At 41.1% G+C, this 18,112-nt stretch overlaps 4 protein-coding genes across 4 annotated transcripts; all 4 read left to right on the top strand.

Moving 5' to 3' along the window:
• The first annotated feature begins 1,598 nt into the window (after positions 1–1,598).
• mterf1 (mitochondrial transcription termination factor 1) lies at positions 1,599–3,576 on the top strand. Its single transcript, XM_028400851.1, has 2 exons — positions 1,599–1,671; positions 2,065–3,576. The coding sequence occupies exon 2, from the start codon at positions 2,104–2,106 to the stop codon at positions 3,244–3,246; it is 1,143 nt and encodes a 380-aa protein (XP_028256652.1). The 5' UTR covers positions 1,599–1,671; positions 2,065–2,103; the 3' UTR covers positions 3,247–3,576.
• A 295-nt stretch (positions 3,577–3,871) lies between these two features.
• LOC114432674 (tRNA-dihydrouridine(47) synthase [NAD(P)(+)]-like) lies at positions 3,872–8,747 on the top strand. The gene is made up of 16 exons (XM_028400842.1): positions 3,872–4,144; positions 4,437–4,539; positions 5,024–5,297; positions 5,383–5,731; positions 5,883–5,947; positions 6,034–6,123; positions 6,202–6,243; positions 6,384–6,536; positions 6,653–6,769; positions 6,866–6,931; positions 7,033–7,143; positions 7,277–7,373; positions 7,462–7,537; positions 7,936–8,124; positions 8,246–8,374; positions 8,459–8,747. Exons 2-16 carry the CDS (start codon positions 4,463–4,465, stop codon positions 8,529–8,531), a joined length of 1,908 nt encoding a protein of 635 aa, XP_028256643.1. The 5' UTR covers positions 3,872–4,144; positions 4,437–4,462; the 3' UTR covers positions 8,532–8,747.
• Positions 8,748–9,073: 326 nt separating this feature from the next.
• On the top strand, positions 9,074–12,217 carry LOC114432675 (zona pellucida sperm-binding protein 4-like). Its single transcript, XM_028400843.1, has 12 exons — positions 9,074–9,285; positions 9,566–9,814; positions 9,904–10,016; positions 10,099–10,321; positions 10,401–10,523; positions 10,605–10,777; positions 10,914–11,011; positions 11,235–11,383; positions 11,455–11,632; positions 11,705–11,852; positions 12,025–12,099; positions 12,173–12,217. The coding sequence occupies exons 1-12, from the start codon at positions 9,099–9,101 to the stop codon at positions 12,179–12,181; spliced, it is 1,725 nt and encodes a 574-aa protein (XP_028256644.1). The 5' UTR covers positions 9,074–9,098; the 3' UTR covers positions 12,182–12,217.
• Positions 12,218–12,716: 499 nt separating this feature from the next.
• On the top strand, positions 12,717–18,081 carry LOC114432676 (cytosolic non-specific dipeptidase-like). The gene is made up of 12 exons (XM_028400846.1): positions 12,717–12,917; positions 13,620–13,707; positions 13,784–13,927; positions 14,021–14,183; positions 15,263–15,351; positions 16,199–16,399; positions 16,486–16,570; positions 16,670–16,830; positions 16,916–17,080; positions 17,206–17,347; positions 17,659–17,806; positions 17,884–18,081. Exons 2-12 carry the CDS (start codon positions 13,648–13,650, stop codon positions 17,948–17,950), a joined length of 1,425 nt encoding a protein of 474 aa, XP_028256647.1. The 5' UTR covers positions 12,717–12,917; positions 13,620–13,647; the 3' UTR covers positions 17,951–18,081.
• The last annotated feature ends 31 nt before the right edge of the window (positions 18,082–18,112 follow it).

The following is an 18,112-nucleotide window of genomic DNA, read 5'->3' as shown; positions in this document are numbered from 1 at the left end:
TAGAATGCTATGAAAATATATAACAATTTATAAAAGTTTGTACTGAAATTGCTAAATTGAAACATACCAGTAGCAGCAGCAGCAGCAGCAGGAGAAGATGATCTGTGTCTTCGGCTGACAGGAGCTGAGCAGCTTATAGTTTGACAGATCTTGAATTCCACCCATCTTCTCTTGGACATTCTTACTAATGTGATCTCACCTGTGAGCGCTCGCTGTCTGTTCAACAGTGTCCACTGAGGATTTGAAAGTTTTTGCTCTTTCTAAATTATTGATTCAGTTAGGGGAGTACTATGTCTGCAGTTACCCAAGCAACTCTATGAAGCAGACCACAACAAATGGACAAAGACCAGCTTTCGTGTAATGTTTCTTAATATGTGATGTACAATAACAGAAACTAGAAACAGACTTTAAGAGACGACCATGCAAGCAGCAGCAGCAGCACGTTTGAACTCGGGCAGAATATTAGTAGAGTCTCAAATCACTAAATAGGTGCAAACCATCAGCTATTATTATGCAAATGAGCAGAAGGTGCTTTGAACCCATAAGCAGAGAATAAAATGGAAATTTAGCTGTGACCTGTTGTTGCCTGACACAGCTAAGAGTCTGTCCATCCTATCAGTGCAGACGCTGTTGTGACCAAAACAGCAGTCACTTCAATCTTAGAGCAATGGAGTGAAAGCTCATTTGCATAATGAAGATATCACTGTGCTCTGTTAAAATATTCATAAGTGGTGGGACTCATCGGTGAAGAGAAGCAATGGGTCAGTAGGTTTTTCACTGCCAGGCTGTGAGCCACAACACATGGCAAATAGACTCTTGTATCCCATGGGCATCCAGAATGACTGCTGTAGCTGGGACAGAATTAACTATTAATGATCTATCCAATGATGTTCAATGATCTACAAGGTTGTGGGTCTAATACTCAACTGAAGCTTTCCATTTATCATCTTAAAGTTATATATTTACTTAAAAAAAACTCATTATGCTTAAGTGAAAAATAAAGATCTTATAAAGGTCTTTTTTTGTTGTTGACTGTTGAACAAAAAGATGAAATTCTACATGTACAAAATCTGTAAGTCTGATCCTAAATGTGTGTTTTGACCTATTGCAGACAAGATTTTACTGCACACAGTATTAGTTGTATTAAATATGATATCAGTCTTCACTTGTCTGGATTTTACTTGAATGTTTATTAATGTTTAGAATTTATTAGGTTTTATTTTTTTATTTTACTCTTACTACTTTACCTTATTTTATATTTCTAACCTGTTTTTTTAGTATACATGGAGCACCTGTATGAGCAATTTCCCCCTATGATCAATAAAGTATTTCTGATTCTGACCTGACTACTTGGATGCAAATTAATTTGAACAAAATATAAAAGTAGGTTATATTAAAAACTTAGACTTTCTGAATTCTATTTTTGTTATTTTTTACTTTATGTTAAAAGCATTTTAATTTAAAGCTCTCTGCTGCCATCTAGTGTCTGTAAGCAAACAGAACGATTAAAAAGTTAAACTCCAAAGCTCTAGGTGGCGCTAAAGAGCAAAGTTACGGGGTTTTCAAATCTCGCGAGAGTTTACTAAATTCACGTTTCCGCTTCATACATGGAGCTGTCAAGAACAAGCCCGCCTCTACAGCATGATCATGAGTGAATTAATCTCGCATACGGTACGTTTGGTTTTTAGCTGACTATTATATTGAACGTACGTACTGAAACGTTTTATAAATCGTAGCGAATAAAAGTTGCTGTAGATAAAAAAACCCGGAAATGTAACAGAAGGTGTAAGTTCCACTTCCACCTTCCACCTGCGAAAACAAACATTTTAGTTTAGGTTTTAGTTAGATTTTATATCAGCTGCGGCAAAAACTACAAGTACTGTGCTTCAGTAGATACAGATTATTTATTCAGTTGTATCAGTATTAAAAAAAAATCTGCACCTGACACTCACTAAAGCACATTTACTCTTCCTGTATTTTTGTGACATTTATAATGTAGTTATTATTCTATAGGGTTACTATTTATTATTTGTTAATATATCATGTTTATTTTTGTTCTTTCAGCTGTGCTGAAACTGGCAGTGATATTACAGCTCAGTAAAAATGGCAGCAGTTCCTGGAGTCAGGGCCCTCTTTGGGCTACATCGATCAGGGATGTTGCAGCGCAGCTTTGGGGTGATTCCAGTACAGTTGGCATCAACCTGCCTTCCCATGAGGCTTTGCAGTTCAAAGCTGCCAGTGATCCGGGAGAATGAAGACCTGCTCCAGAACCTGAATCTAATGGGAGTTGATGTGAGGAAGGCACGACAGCGTCAGCCTGGGGTGCTGCGTAAACCCTTCACTAATGAACAAGGCCTTGCTAGGTTCCTGCAAAGAAAAGGTGCCAGTCTGAAAGTAATTGCCAGCATCATATCCCGTTATCCCCGCGCGATCACCCGCTCGATTGAGCACATGGAGCAACGCTGGCAGTTGTGGAGAAACATCTTTCAGACAGATGCAGAAATTGTGACCATCCTGGATCGCTCACCCGAGTCTTTCTTTCGCTCCAGCGATAATGAGAACTTACAGAAGAACATATCCTTTCTGATCTCACTGGGATTGAACACCAAAGACCTTCATCGGCTGCTGACTACAGCACCGCGTACATTCTCCAATAGCTTAGAGCTCAATAAGCAGATGTTAAGGTTTCTGGAAGACATCTGTGCTGAGCTTGGTGGAACAAATCCAGAGCAGTTTGCTAAAACTATCATATCCAGAAACCTCTATATTCTTATCAGAAGCACTAAGAGAGTCAGAGCAACTATTAATACCTTGAGAACTTCCCTTGATTTGAACGATTCAGAACTCCTGACTCTTCTTCAAGGCCCCGGGTCAGAAATTCTGGATCTTTCCAGTGAGTATCTGAAAAATAATTTTAGCCACCTTGAGTTGAAGACGGCTTCACTTGGCTGTGAGAAATCTGAAATAAAAAAACTGGTCATTAGTTATCCGATGATTCTCTACATTGGGACAGACACACTGAACTCTAAAATTGACTGTCTCCTAAAAGGAGGAATAACAATAAAACAGATCCTGGAGAAGCCCAAGGTTTTGGAGTACAGCACACAGAACATAACAGGGCGACTGGTGGAGCTGAAGAGAGTGGGATACGACTTCCAGAAAAATGGGATCAACATCCTGGACTGTAGTCGAAAGCGTTTTGTTGCAAAGATGGAAAAACTTGCATCACCAGCTAACTCACTGTAGCTGCCTGTAATCTTACATTACCCGCTGCTTTTCTTTGAGCTTGACTTCATACACTTAGAAAATGTGATCTTTGGCATTATATGACTTGCAGGAGACATCTTCAGCTGATGTTCTTGATCAGTCTTTTTCCCTTATAAGGTGTAATTTAAGTCATTATGACTAAAAAAGCAGCAAATATAACTAGTGGATGTTTAGTACTTTTCAATGCCTTATAAATTGATCACTAATGCTGCTTTTCTCTATCAGTTGGTTGATTGAATATAATCCAGCTAATTGTTTCTGCCTTAAATGCAAAAATACTTATTGTCTTTTGTTTTGTAACACTGCATACTCCACATTTTCACCTTTAATATGCACATGTGTTCCTCTAACTGCAATTTTGAAATAAAAACCCATTTTTAAGAAAGGTGTCTGATGCTGTTTCATCCTTAACTCAGTATAAATGTCGTGTGTGTGTGTGATTATTATTTGCTTTTGTGGCATTATAGATGCATTTTGGTGTCATTTTTAAAACTGATGCATTTCATGTATATTCATATAGCGAGCATTCGTTTTATGTTATATTCCTGAGAGTTTGTTATGCGGAACCAATGTTTGCTAGCATGTTCACTACGGACCTTACTAAACAGCTGCACAACCCTTACCTCACGATGCAGGTTGTTGCTGTGCATGTTAGAGCTTGAGAAACAAGTGTGATCCACTTAGACAGTGTTTTTACTTTAGTGGTAACTTTTGAAGGGACTCTACGTAAATATAAAATAGCTTTAAATTCGTTAGTTAGCCCGCAGATCAAGGCGCTCTTACGCTAGCTGTTAGCTTGTTAGCAGGGTGAGATTTATTTTTGTTTTTGTTGGTCGAGAAAAGCATGTTACAGTAGCTAACAACTTAGAAACAACAGGTAAGTAATCTTTACTATTGTGTAATAATAAATATATCATATGGATTGGTACGTTTTGTTTACATTTATCGTTTGTATTTAACTGTGATTGAAGTACAGTATCATACACGTAGCACGACCATGCTGAAGTCAGATTAACATTATAAATAACCTGAACATTGTTCTAGTTGGATGTGTGCAATGTGTCATGAATAAGGCTCCGAATAAGGAAGTGATTTCTGCTCCTCTGCGGTGGTTGTGTGAGCTGCAGTCTGATTTTAGTGATCTGCTGAAACTCTTGAATTTTTTTTAGAATTGGAGAAAGTCTATGAAGGTGTGATGGAAACAGCTGTGCAGGAAACCACTAATATAGGAACAGATGTGGCTGTAAAGGGACAAGCTTCCATTAAACCTGAGTAAGTAACTTAAAGTCAACTCTGTGTTTATCTATGCAAGCGTTAGCTGTAGAATCAATTCATGCAAATGAATGAACCATACAGCTGCAGGAAGGTTGAGCAGAGAGGAAAAAACTACCAGAAGTGACTTATACACCCACATGTTACGTTGCCTGCTGCTTTGTCCGATAGAGCCAAGAAAACTACACTGTCAGCGAATAGGCTGCTAAAAGCACTTGACTCATTGTATACGTAGAAAGGATTTAACCCTTGCCCCAGTGGTGCAGCGACTAGGTTGACTGAATCAGTGGTTACTTTGCTTTAACAAAGACAATGAAGAGGAAGTAACCTGGCTTTCCACAGGCTTACATTTTATATTTTTGTTGTCTCAATTAAACCAGCATCATCAGCTATAATCGGTTTCTATTTGTTTTGCATATCAAATGGTGTAATGGTGGCTATTTGGGGCATACCTCATACCAAAAATCTGCTGTTTGTCTTACAGATTCCTTACAACCAAAGAAAATTTTCATGGGTTTATTGACTCAGAGTGGCAGAGTTCAAAAGAAGACAAGTCTGTAAACAAAGAGACCGCTGAAGAGATACCTGAGGAGGTACCTGAAGAGGAACCTGAACCCAAAAAGCTCAAACTTGACTCAGAAGATAGATATCATGGAGGAAAACCAGATGGCAAGCGTCTTCGGGGACAGAATAAGTCAAGGCCACACACAAAGCCTACTGCGTATGATGAAAAACGACTGTGTCTCTCAGTCCTACAGGTATGAAGCTATTCAGAAATGCAGCACACATTACTTTTTGGATTGCTGTCGGCTAATTTCTCATCATGACTTTCCTTCCATTTAGAAAGTGAAATGCCATTATGGAGACAAATGCCACTTTTACCATGACATTGCGGAGTACATGGCCTCTAAGCCTGCTGACATCGGGGAAAGCTGTTACCTCTATGAGACATACGGAAAGTGTACATACGGCCTCTCCTGCCGTTTCGCCAAGGCGCACACTACGCCAGACTTCAAAACCATGGAGAGGGAAGACCTAATAAAGGCATATGAGGGCAGGACTTTGGTGAAGAACAGCTTGACGAAAGACCTCCAGAATCGTCTGAGGAAGCGTTCAGTGGCCTTCAAAAAGTCAGCAGAGTACCTGAAAACACTTTCTAACAACAAAGAAAAAGGAGAACAGCGAGGGAATGGTAAGACGTGGGAAAATATACTAACATTGATGCTTTGCTGGTGTAACAATGCTGCTGATCTCCTCGATAATGTTCAAACATTCTATTTCACAAATACATTTCATATAAATGTTTATCTATAAAACATGACCTAATTTAGATACTCACTCAGGTCACGCTTGTGCAGCTGAGGTAGATCGGGCAGGAAAAACGCAGGATGCATCTACTGAAGCACAGGTACGACCTCGTGCTTTGAGCACTACCTCTTACTTTCCAGCCAAAAAAGAAGTATTGTGTTGAAAGTTCTTTGTTACTTGCTGCAGGCCAGCCCAGAAGAACAGCCTCAAGTGAAGACTATGGGTCCTCTGACTGATACAGATGTCATCAAGCTGCGTCCGTGTGAGAAGAAGCAGGTACATCTCTGTCATATTCCACATTATTTGTATCACTTGGCTTAACATCTAAGAGGTTGTTCCCTTGGTGTGTTATAGGTGGACTTCAAAGACAAACTCTACCTTGCTCCTCTAACAACTGTAAGTACAAGAATAGAAAGAGTAATAAAGTTATTAGTAGCGGTAAATGTAATTGTATGTCCCTTTAATATAGCAGTTTAAATTAGACTGATTGGTATGTAGGTTTATACTTAGTATGTTTTTCCCTGTTATTTCTTCAGTGTGGCAATCTGCCTTTCCGTCGTGTGTGTAAGCGCTTTGGTGCAGACATCACCTGCGGGGAGATGGCCATGTGCACGAACCTGCTGCAGGGGCAGCAGTCAGAGTGGGCCCTCCTGAAGAGGCATGAGAGTGAAGATCTGTTTGGTGTCCAGGTGATGGTGTCCACCTTTTTTTTTTTTAGAAAGTGACCACAACATAACATTAGGTTTTTTTACATGTAGGTTTTTTTACATGTCCGTTTATTCTGAGGTGTTAATTGTGTCTGCAGGTGGAGGGCTGCTTCCCGGACACCATGTCGAGGTGTGCTGAGCTCATCAACAACAACACTGACGTTGATTTTGTTGACATCAACTCTGGATGCCCCATTGATCTTGTATACAAAAAGGTAGACTCTTCTAAATCTAACCAGGCTGAATATTTAACAGAACTTACATGTCAGCATGTCTATGACAGATTGTTTTTGTTGGCTTTCCCTCATCAGGGTGGAGGCTGCGGTTTGATGACACGTACCAGAAAATTTGAGCAGATAATCAAAGGAATGAATTATGTAAGTGTCTCATTGTAATTGTTCAAGTGCCCCTTTGTTGATAAGAAATGCACCAAGGAGTGATTTAGAACACTTTGACTCATGGGTTTTTCTTCCTAAAGGTCCTCGATGTCCCTTTAACAGTCAAGATCCGCACTGGGGTTCAGGAGAAATCCAACATAGCACACAAACTCATCCCAGAGATGAAGAACTGGGGGGTCTCCATGATCACAGTAAGCCTTGTTTTAGTAGCAGCTCATAGAGTCATTCTGTTGCTTCTTCCTTTGTGTGTATGTCCTCTTAATATCGACATGTTAACATGAGTCAGCTTTCAGGTATGATGTCATTTTGTTTTTTTTGTTACAGCTGCATGGTAGGTCCAGGGAGCAGCGATACACAAAGTTAGCAGACTGGGACTACATCAGCACCTGCACCAAGCTGGCCAGCCCTGTTCCACTTTTTGGTATGTGGAAAAACTCAGTCTGGCATTCTCTGTGTTAAAACCATGCACATGTTATAGAACTGAACTCTGTGGTGACTTGTTCTTACAGGTAATGGGGACATTTTGTCCTATGAAGATGCCATGAAAGCAAGAGAGACTGGAGTTTCTGGTATCATGATAGCGAGGTTGGTGTCCCACACTGGATTACACACAATAAGGATAAACGATGAAAACAACTTAGATGTAAATAAATGTGTGGTAGTGAACATATTTGCACTTTTTCTTTTCTAACCCTGAACCTTTTCAGAATCAGAAACAGAATCGTGTTTATTGCCATGTAAGTGAAGGGGATTCACATTACTAGGAATTTGCCTTAGCGATTGGTGCATACAAAGAACATATAATAATTAACATGAAATAAGATAAAACTACGATAAAATTAAGGTAAAGCCAGCAAAGCTAACGTTAGACCTAAAGTCTATCACAGTTGCGTTTGACCTAATACACTCATACATGAAAATAGTTAGTGGTTTTCCACTAAGGAGCTCTATAAGTGACAGTGGTTGTGTTTGTCCCTCTGCAGAGGTGCTCTTATTAAGCCCTGGATCTTCACTGAGATAAAGGAGAGCAGACACTGGGACATTTCGTCCAGCGAGCGTCTAGACATCCTGAAGGATTTCACCAATTTTGGCTTGGAGCACTGGGGCTCCGACACCCGAGGAGTGGAGAAAACCCGCACATTCATGCTGGAGTGGCTTTCCTTCATGTGCAGGTGAACTTCAAAATACTACATTTCTCCATTTGATTGCTATAAATACTCTATTTGCTTACTTTCCAGTGGCTTCAAATGTAGAGAAATTCAGCATTTCCTTCTTTTCTATCCATCCCTTTAGATATATCCCAGTAGGTCTTTTGGAGCGAGTGCCTCAGAAGATCAATGAAAGACCTCCGTACTACATGGGCAGGAACTACTTGGAATCACTGATGGCCAGTCAGAATGTTGGGGACTGGGTCAGGATCAGGTGAGCATAAGACCCTCTAAATTCAAATGAAGAGACACAGTAATGCATTTTTTTTTAATTATAAAAACATTTTTTACTCTGCAGTGAAATGCTGCTCGGACCCGTACCGAAGAATTTCAACTTTCTGCCCAAACATAAAGCCAACGCCTACAAGTGATTCTCCCTCTGTGTGATGGCTAAAAACATGCAGCGTGTTTGATTTATTTTTTTATTTTTTTGGTAGCTCTAAAGAATAAAATCAAAGAACAAAGTCACCTATTATGTTTTAAAAAATAATGAATAGTTTCTTTATTTAACCTGTGGTGCAGTAGAAGGACACCTGGGTTTGTTTGTGTACTTTAAATATATACAATAAAATAATTTGCCACACTAACATGCTTCTGTGTTTATTTTGTCTTGTGTTCAATTTCATGTAAAAGTGCATCAAATGCACATTCAAATAACTTTCAAAATATATCTCTATTTTATACAGTTTAAGGCCTAATTTTGTTATGATAAATGCCACACTTGCACTTAAACCTGTATTTCATTTATTTTAAGATGACTACCATTCATCCAAAACAACAGGTTTCCTTTTTATATATGGGATCAAATGGACCATTAGGTTCCTAAGTAGCAGCTTCCAGGTGCAATTAATTAACCCTTGAGGAGTCCTTATATCAGGGCAGCAGGCCACCTCTTCTTCCTGTGTTCAGCAGCTGTAGGAGGGCTTTCATTTTGATCCATGGCCGGGCACCGGGGTGAGCTGCTGTTGATGGTCCTTGCTGGGACTCTGTTTCTGGTGCAGGTCCAGGGATGGGACTGGATCGACGAATTTCAACTTCAAAGTTTATATGAGACTGGACAATGGAGTGAGTCACTGAATGTTAGAGCTCAAAATTTAATACCAGCCACCCCCATGATGACTACAGGTGAGTTCACTTTTAGAAGGATCTTCTACATGTCCCTAAGTCTAACCTAAAAAGAGTGTCTTCAAACCTCAAGTATATGTCATGATATATTTTGTTGCTGTAGCCCATATTTTAATCTGGCATGCTTTAAGTCAGTTGATTTTATTACTCTCTTGTGCCACTACAACCTTTTGCGATGCCTTTTTATAGCCAATTTGTCCTTAAATTGTATCTTTGTGGAGTAGACCTGTGGGCACCAATGCTTAATTTTTCTGACTGACCAGACTGCTCCTCTCTTCAGATGATGGCAAAGACTATGATGAGGGTGGAAGTGGACTTTTTGAGAATGAAGGGATGGTAGTTAAAGGCCATGCCACCAGTCCAGACCCTGCACTGGTAGACCCTACTCAGGTGGAGTTTGATGCCTCTCCAAGCAACTGGGTCAGCCGTACTATTGGTCCAAATTCTGATGCCCTCAGTGTGTTTTGCAGCAATGCTGGCTTTGAAATTACTCTGCTAATGGGCCAGCTGAACGACGTCAAGGTTTTGGGTCTGTATTTGGACTTTTTGTGTCTATAGTTCTGACTTTTTTTAACTGAGTGAATGTTAAAATGTCTATGATTGTGATTCCTTCTCTAGCCTCAAAGGACCTGGTGACTGTAGAGGATGCTCCTGGCTCTTGTGGTTATAATGTGAACCATCAAAGGAACATCCTGACTGTACCTTTCACTGGGTGCAATGTAAAAGAGCAGGTAGGTGACTAAAAAAATACTGGTCCTGCATGAACAATATCCAAAAACGGGTGAATTCCAGTCAATGTTCTTCTAATTTTAGGCTAACGGCTACAGCGTGCAGCTACTGCATGTTGACGTGCTGGGTCACATACAAGTTTCTACTGTATCTTGTGAGAAAACTACAAAGTCTGCCCGCCCGTACCCTCGTGCCAAACCCGAAAAGTGCAACAACCCAACATCTGCACCAACACCTACTACTAAATTTATCCCAACCACAACACGGATTACAACAAGAGCACCAACAACTGCTTCAAAAAAGAGAGGTCAGTACGATATTACCAGCTAATCTGCTGAGGATGACTGCAAAGTGTTGCGTTTTAATACTGTATTATTTATATGCAGTTTGTGCCGTCCCTGCGGGAGAACGGATATCTTGTGGTGGGGCTGGAATCTCCTCCTTGGCGTGTAAGAAGATGGGGTGCTGTGTGGATTCTTCAACCTCTGCTTGCTACTACACACTAGATGGTAAGACTTCAGTTTGGAGACGTGCGGTCAAACATCGTATCTTGTCAACCCATCTGAACTGGACCTCCTCCCCTCTTTTAGAGTGCACTGCTGACCAACACTTTGTTTTTGCCATTCGCTACAACTCTGCACCAATCAATGTGGACCCCACCAAACTCATTATGCCCAAGAGTCCAAGCTGCAAACCAGTCATTGTTAATGACAAGGTCGCCATCTTCAAGTTCAAAGTCACAGAATGTGGGACGCTTGCATATGTAAGTCTATGCTGAATCGATGAAATGCTTCAGTCAAGAAATCAAAGACCATTACCTCAATGTGTGTGTATTCAGAAGACAAGTTAAAGCTGCAGCACACCTAAAGATAGTAATGGAAAGTTTGACTTTTCTCCAGGAAGTTGGTGAGGTGAAGGTGTACCTTGCCGAAGTGCAGACAATCATCGAAGCGCTGAATCTCAAATATGGTGTAATTACGAGAAGCGACCCCGTCAGGTCAGTGGAACAAACATTGAACTATGCTGCCACAGTTCTAGCCAAGTTGCCCCTCAGGAGGGTGTACAGCTGGCTTGTTTACAAATTTAGCCTGCTAGCTTCTTGATGTCACAAGAGTGGATAGTGAACTGGATAATGAGCTTAATTCTCACTCTCACTTCTTCACATTAAATGTCTTTCTTGATCCACAGCGGTCATCTATTAAATGAAACATTGTTTGCAGGTTCATGGTGGAGTGCAGCTACAGCAAATCGGGGAAAGCGCTGGCATCACTGGCCAGTGTTGGTTACATGGTCAAAGCCCCGGCCTCCACTCTGCCAACATCGATTATCTCCAATGGCCTGTATGGAGTACAGTTGAGAATGGCTACAGGTCAGGTGTTCACCAGTCTGCACAGAAGTCAAGATTTCACACACTAATTTTCTTCATATATATCCCAACAGATGAGACATACACCCAATTTTATCCAAACAACTACCAGCCTCTGTGGCTGCTCCTTGGAAACCCTGTGTATCTTGAATTGCGCCTAAGGTCTCCTGAAATGGACGCAGTGATTCTCGTCAATTACTGCCTGGCTTACCCTCGCTCTGCGACGAAAGCTCTGGTGCTTGTTTATGAAGGGTAAGCTTAGGGGAAGATCCATTCAATTACAGGTTAAAACTCGTCTTGACCAACTTCTGTTTGTGTTCACAGGTGTGCCAACCCTAACGATCCACACGTGTCAATCCTGAAGATCGGTGACTTTCCTGACAACCGTCCCAGAAATCGCAAGCAGAGGCGCTTTAAGGTGTCAGCCTTCCAGTTTATGAATCAGAAGACCAACAAGTACCTGGATGAAGAAGTGAGTTGGTGTATTTAGACTTGTGTGTGTGTGTGTGAACTATGATGCTCAATTTACACTGCTGCCAAAGTAAGTGAATACAAACAGTAACCCGGCGTTCAAGCAGGATATCATGTGCTTAAAAAATGAGGATCCTAAAATGCAGGTTCTGACATGCTGTTTTTTTTTTCAGATCTATTTCATGTGCTCTGCTGAGGTTTGCAGGCCAGCAGAGAAGACCTGTAGCGAGCGGTGCTTTGATGGGAAGGTGAGCCTCAAGCTTGCAAATGCTGTATGTTACCACTCGTTTAAAAAATCTCAACAAATTCTCTTGTTTCTAGGCACCATAAGGATCTGCAGCTGAAAGCCATACTGAATAAAAAAACATTTTATAGTACAGTACATGTGTTGCATCCTTTTTATGACCTCTATTTGTGCATGTAAGTAGACGGGGCAAGACGGTTTCAACTCAAACTGGGTGAAGGAACTCCATCATTTGTTTCCACTTGAGTTATACTGCTGACATTAAGCTGTGAAGTTGAGAGATGCAAAAGACTCTTGAGTCCCTCATCCTGTATGTGTGCAACAAAATCCTTAAAGACACTATAAGTGCCTTCAGTCTCTCTGACCTCTGCATAATTAAAGCAACTAATTAAGTTTCGACCACCAGTATTTTAGAAATTGGTTGTACATAGAGTTGAGTTTTTTAAAAAAAAATATATTTTAAAAACTATATACAAATTTTATATATATTGTAGACCATTATAAATTGTTTTCTCGTTGTGGAAGATTGAATTAAGCAAAGCATTGTTTGCTCTCTTCTTGTACATTTGTTTACATTCTGTCTTTAATGATTTCTACACTATGCGGATCCGAACGTGACGAGGCAGCTGCTGCTGACCCACAATGCTTTGCGCCATGAACGCTCTTCATAATTGATAGAATCAAGCGGTGACACAGTTTTGCTGTCTCTGCAGAGTTAACAGAAGCTATTTAAACTTTTGATTCTGCGATTTGTCTATAAGCGGAAGTGTTTGTCAGGCGAGAGTCACATGTGGACATCAGCTGTACGGGAATAAACACGAAGTAAGTCTACACGAATGGACAAGTCATGTTTGATGTTCCTGTATGCCTGTCAGAACCTAGCAAAGTGTTTGAAGAACCGCTAACTTGTGTTAAATCACTTAGCTATTGCTACTAGCAAGCGAGCTAGCATAACAGCTGTTAGCTATCTGTTCTACCGTCGCTAACTTCTTAGCTATAGGTCTCTAACTGCGTAAGCTAAGCGTAGCATTACGATTAACTGTACAAAAGCCTGATGGAGCTAGCTAGAATGTTATTTATGCTATACATACGTGCCCCTATTGCACTTTGTGTGTGTGTACATCACATTTTTTACACCTCTGCATTGTAAGTGGTGCTTATATCTCAAGTTTTTACAGTGAATGGACCAGAGCAACAAAGTATGTTTGTGTCTGATGTTATGGCCCCAGAGACAGCTGCAAAGGGATGTGAACATTTTATATATGTGACATTTTTTGTGATGTATATTACTTCCTAATCTCATCTGAAACCACACGATTAAATATGCATCTGTGGCCATAGTTCTGGTAAACTATAACCAGCTTCTTGATGTGAAACATGCTTGTCTGGCACTTGTGTCACAGACAGAGGAGTAGGGAATACAGCAGCAGTCAGCAGGTTTGCAGGAGGCGTGGTTTTTGTCATTGCATAACATAGTGCTGGGCTCGAGGTAGATTTACACCATTCTGCTTGTTTAACCCTCAGCTCCTGTCTCTGGCAAGGGAAGAAAGAAATGGCTCATCTCCCAGCACTTTTCAAGTATGTGGACGAACACCAGGACCTGTATGTGCAGGTAAGATCAGACTGTGAGAAGATTTAACATTGTAGCTGATCTTATGGAATTAATCAAATGTTTGTTGATTTCCCAGCGTCTTGCTGAGTGGGTGGCTGTCCCAAGTGTGTCTGCTTGGCCTGAGAAGCGTGGGGAGATCAAGAAGATGATGGAGATGGCTGCCAAAGACATTGAGAAGCTGGGGGGGACAGTGGAGTTGGTGGACATCGGCAAACAGAAGGTAAACATGTGCGAGGGTGTAGTGGTGTACTGTGTTTGTATTTGTCAGAAATAATGGGCCCTCTTGTACTTAAATTAAGTGTTTTTCACGCAGCTTCCATCTGGAGAGGAGATCCCTCTGCCTCCTATCGTCCTGGGGCGTCTTGGATCAGACCCAGGCAAGAAGACGGTGTGCATTTATGGACACCTTGATGTCCAGCCAGCCAACATTGATGATGGCTGGGATACTGAGCCCTTTACTCTGGTGGAGAAAGATGGTAAGAATATTTTTTTTCTTAATCTGTGTGAAGAGAGTTCAAAATGAAAATGCATTCCTGGAAGTTACTTAAGGAACCTGGAATGCTGTTTGGGCATGTAAGCCAATACATGGTGACACAACTTCAAGGGTGCTGTTGCCCTCTCTCATTTTTATGTAATGATTACACCACCTTTCTTTTTGGTTTGGCAACCTTACAGTATCAAATCCCACTGATATAAATATCCTAAGGGATAAGACCTAATGGCAGGATTTTACTAAAACAGTGAGCAGTTAACCTGCGCTATGAGGTTACAGAATATTTGTTGCCATTATTGTTGCTTAAACACAGCTGTGTATTTAAATGGTCTTGTAAGTTTTTATCAGCCTTGTACTTTTTATCATATCACAATTTGCCACTTATTTCCAAAGTCCAGCCCAGCAGGCTGGTGTATTATGCTGCGGCTGTTCTCATCTTATCTGCAGACCTCACCAGGTCAAGTTGAATCACTGATGGGTTTTAAAAAAGGATTAATTAATGTACGCAAATACTGAGTTTATTCAGTGAAACATATTTTTATACTTCACATATGCCACATGATTAAATCTTTTGTTTTTGGTTTTTTAGTCATCATATAATTTCTGAATTGCAAATGCTCCACTTTGCTTCCAGCCTTGATGATGACTCTGCTGTTTGAACCCAGTCGTCCTCTTTTCCTACCTCACAGATAAAGCAGTTTAGATTGAGACTCATTCATGACATGATATCATTAAGCCACTGCTCTGCAGTTTATTTCTGATGTCCTCTGCATTTACAGACAGCTTGTTACAAGTTGGCTTTTGACCTTCTTCTGTTTTTGAGCTACTCATACCAAGACCAGCAATTGTGTGTGTGTTTTTTGATGACAGTCAGCTGACAGAAAGTAATGCATCTACTCTCTCCTGTTTCACTTCTGCTGGTTCAGTTTTGTTGAGACACGCATGCTGTAGATTTGCCTGCCTCATTACATGCGAGGATTTCTCATGGTTACACAGAAAATCTCTCCCAAATACCATGTTATTAACACAGTAAGGGGGTAATGAAGACTTCGTCTCTTGTAGGTAAGCTCTATGGAAGAGGATCTACTGATGACAAGGGTCCGGTGCTGGCCTGGTTTAACTGCATTGAGGCCTATCAGAAGATCCAGCAGGTACACTTTATCACCACTGTCTTAGTACTTTGTTACGTGAAAGCTCCTGGGGTGGTGCTGTATTCTGAGGAAGGAAGGACATCTTTGTTTTTTCAAATTTTGAGGGCATTCATGTAACACTTCCCAGCCAGGAACTCATATTTCCCATATCATATTTTACTTTACATAAATGCACTCTTCTGAATGGTCTCACTGTGCATTGCTTTAATAATCAGAAAACATGTTAGGTTGATTAGATAACCTGAGGCTGCTTTTAAATGACATGGAAAGGTGGGTGTATCTGAGAGATGACGGGAAACATCAGCCATGATCAGGTGTGGTAGTTTCAACAACCCTATTTTGTATTTTTTTCCTGGAGTGTCAGGGAAGACTTATGTTGAACAGGCACACACAGGCTTGTGCTCTAACCACAGCTCTCTCATTGTTCACAGAAAATCAGACTACATGTTTAGCAGGATTTTAACAGTTCAATGTCCAGCCACCACACAAGACTGTGTTGTCTAGACTAAATTTGATGCTTGATATTTGTACCTTTGAGAGGGAAACTTCTTAGGACTCAGTGATGTTTTTCCCCCACAATGATTCAACATCATTCTTAGAAACGGATTATCTCTATGTTAAAGTGCACCACTGATTGCTTGTTGATCACTTTACGGCAGTCAGCAGTAGTTAACCTGGTCAAAGGTCTTAGGGAAAGAATTGGTGCCACATCAAGCTTCATGTAATGATTAAACTGAGGCATGATTCCTGGGTTTTGTCTTGTTGCCTTTACTCTTTGCTGTTATACATTAAGAATGTATAGTACTGTGTATAAAGTATTTAGCTTTAAATTATCTCCACGTTGCAGGAGCTTCCCATCAACATCAAATTCTGCTTCGAGGGGATGGAGGAATCTGGATCCGAGGGCCTAGATGAACTGGTGTTTTCTCGCAAAGACACCTTTTTGAAAGACGTGGACTATGTCTGCATCTCTGACAACTACTGGCTGGGCAAGACCAAACCCTGCATAACCTATGGCCTCAGAGGAATCTGCTATTTCTTCATCGAGGTGGAGTTCAGTCATGAGTTAAATTGTGTACATGTACTGCAGAGTTTGTGGACATTAAAGTCATGGTTTTACTTTGAAACTTGAAGGTAGAGTGCTGTGAGAAGGACCTCCACTCGGGAGTGTTTGGCGGCTCTGTTCATGAGGCCATGACTGACCTCATTGCACTCATGGGTATGAGAAGCTGATAATAATCTCATAAAGCAATTTTAATGCAGACTTCAGTGATTTGTTTTTGAAGTTATAATCGTGTGCTTTTCACGTCCTGCACAGGCTCCCTCGTGGACAAGAGGGGAAAAATTTTGGTTCCCGGCATGTACAACGACGTGGCTCCTCTGACAGACGCAGAGAAAAAGCTGTATGAAAAGATTGATTTTGACTTGGATGAGTACTGCAAAGATGTGGGAGTTGGGCAGCTGCTGCATGACACAAAGGCAAGTGAAATAATTTCATCACTGTCTGGTCAAAGTGTGCTGTATTATGCTGGATCACTGAGCGTGTCATTCCTTCTTTTTATAGGAGCAAATCCTAATGCACCGCTGGAGGTACCCATCTCTGTCTCTTCATGGTATTGAAGGAGCTTTCTCTGAAGCAGGAGCAAAGACTGTTATCCCCCGCAAGGTTAACGGCAAATTCTCCATCCGCCTCGTCCCTGACATGGACCCCAAAATTGTGGAGAAGCAGGTAGACGCCTGAACACTGTCCCCAATGTAAAAGTTGTTTGTTTTATAACCTGAGAAGCTGCACCAGTGTTATTGATCTGTGAAACTACTGTCTGCTTAAATCTTTATTTTTTTTCCCCTATCAAGGTCATCGACCATCTGCAGAAGGTGTTTGCTGAACGAGGAACCCCCAACAAACTTAAAGTCTACATGGGCCACGGCGCTAAAGCCTGGGTCTCTGACTTCAACCACCCACATTACATGGCTGGCCGAAAGGCCATGAAGACAGGTACAATGAGTTAACCTGTGCTTCTTTAGGTCAATAGTTCCTTTGACTGTTCAGCTTTAAAGGTCAAATATAATGCTGATTTTCCCACTTAGTCTGATTTTTTTTTTCTCTGTTAATCATCCTGGATGCAAATCTCAACATGAAACGGCAGATTCTCAGTTGCAAAATGAGCGCACCGCAGGAGGCTAATGATGAGCCAATCAGTGCTATTGGCAGGACCTAGAGAGGAAGCAGTGGCTGAAGATGAAAACAGTCCTGTCAAACATTCCGTCACGTCCGTATTGATGTTTTTATCCCTTTCTGTCCTGTAGTCTTCGGTGTTGAGCCTGACCTGACTCGTGAGGGCGGTAGCATTCCCGTCACTCTGACCTTCCAGGAGGCCACAGGACGCAACGTCATGCTGCTCCCTGTAGGGTCCTCTGATGATGGCGCTCACTCGCAGAACGAAAAGATCAACAGGTTTGTCACAGCGCAATAAAAGTAAAATAATAATACCACAAGAACAAAAAAATGACTTCATACTTCTGTCCTTTCAGATCCAACTACATTCAGGGAATTAAGATGCTGGGGGCATACTTCCACGAGGTTTCCCAGCTGGAATGAAGTGATCATGTTTCTCATCATAAACAGATATCCATCCTCACTATCAGAGCCATAAGCTTTGTGGTATGATGTAACTTTCACAGCTGACAATTTTATATACACTGACAATAAAAGGTGTCTTTCCTTTGTTACTGGGTGCTGTCCTGTTTAGTTAATGGATTA

This window comes from Parambassis ranga, chromosome 2 (genome assembly GCF_900634625.1).
Source record: "Parambassis ranga chromosome 2, fParRan2.1, whole genome shotgun sequence".
NCBI classification, from domain to species: domain Eukaryota; kingdom Metazoa; phylum Chordata; class Actinopteri; family Ambassidae; genus Parambassis; species Parambassis ranga.
Note: the sequence above shows the minus strand (reverse complement) of the source record. Positions and strands in the feature narration are given on the sequence as shown.

Bases quoted from the DNA above. Each gene is read 5' to 3' on its own strand.
- mterf1 (XM_028400851.1), top strand. From the start codon at position 2,104: ATGGCAGCAGTTCCTGGAGTCAGGGCCCTCTTTGGGCTACATCGATCA.
- LOC114432674 (XM_028400842.1), top strand. From the start codon at position 4,463: ATGGAAACAGCTGTGCAGGAAACCACTAATATAGGAACAGATGTGGCT. The intron at 4,540-5,023 runs GTAAGTAACTTA...TTTGTCTTACAG, and splicing joins CAAGCTTCCATTAAACCTGA to ATTCCTTACAACCAAAGAAA. The intron at 7,538-7,935 runs GTTGGTGTCCCA...GTCCCTCTGCAG, and splicing joins TCTGGTATCATGATAGCGAG to AGGTGCTCTTATTAAGCCCT.
- LOC114432675 (XM_028400843.1), top strand. From the start codon at position 9,099: ATGGCCGGGCACCGGGGTGAGCTGCTGTTGATGGTCCTTGCTGGGACT. The intron at 9,286-9,565 runs GTGAGTTCACTT...TCCTCTCTTCAG, and splicing joins CACCCCCATGATGACTACAG to ATGATGGCAAAGACTATGAT. The intron at 11,853-12,024 runs GTGAGTTGGTGT...TTTTTTTTTCAG, and splicing joins ACAAGTACCTGGATGAAGAA to ATCTATTTCATGTGCTCTGC.
- LOC114432676 (XM_028400846.1), top strand. From the start codon at position 13,648: ATGGCTCATCTCCCAGCACTTTTCAAGTATGTGGACGAACACCAGGAC. The intron at 13,708-13,783 runs GTAAGATCAGAC...TTGATTTCCCAG, and splicing joins ACCAGGACCTGTATGTGCAG to CGTCTTGCTGAGTGGGTGGC. The intron at 16,571-16,669 runs GTATGAGAAGCT...CGTCCTGCACAG, and splicing joins TGACCTCATTGCACTCATGG to GCTCCCTCGTGGACAAGAGG.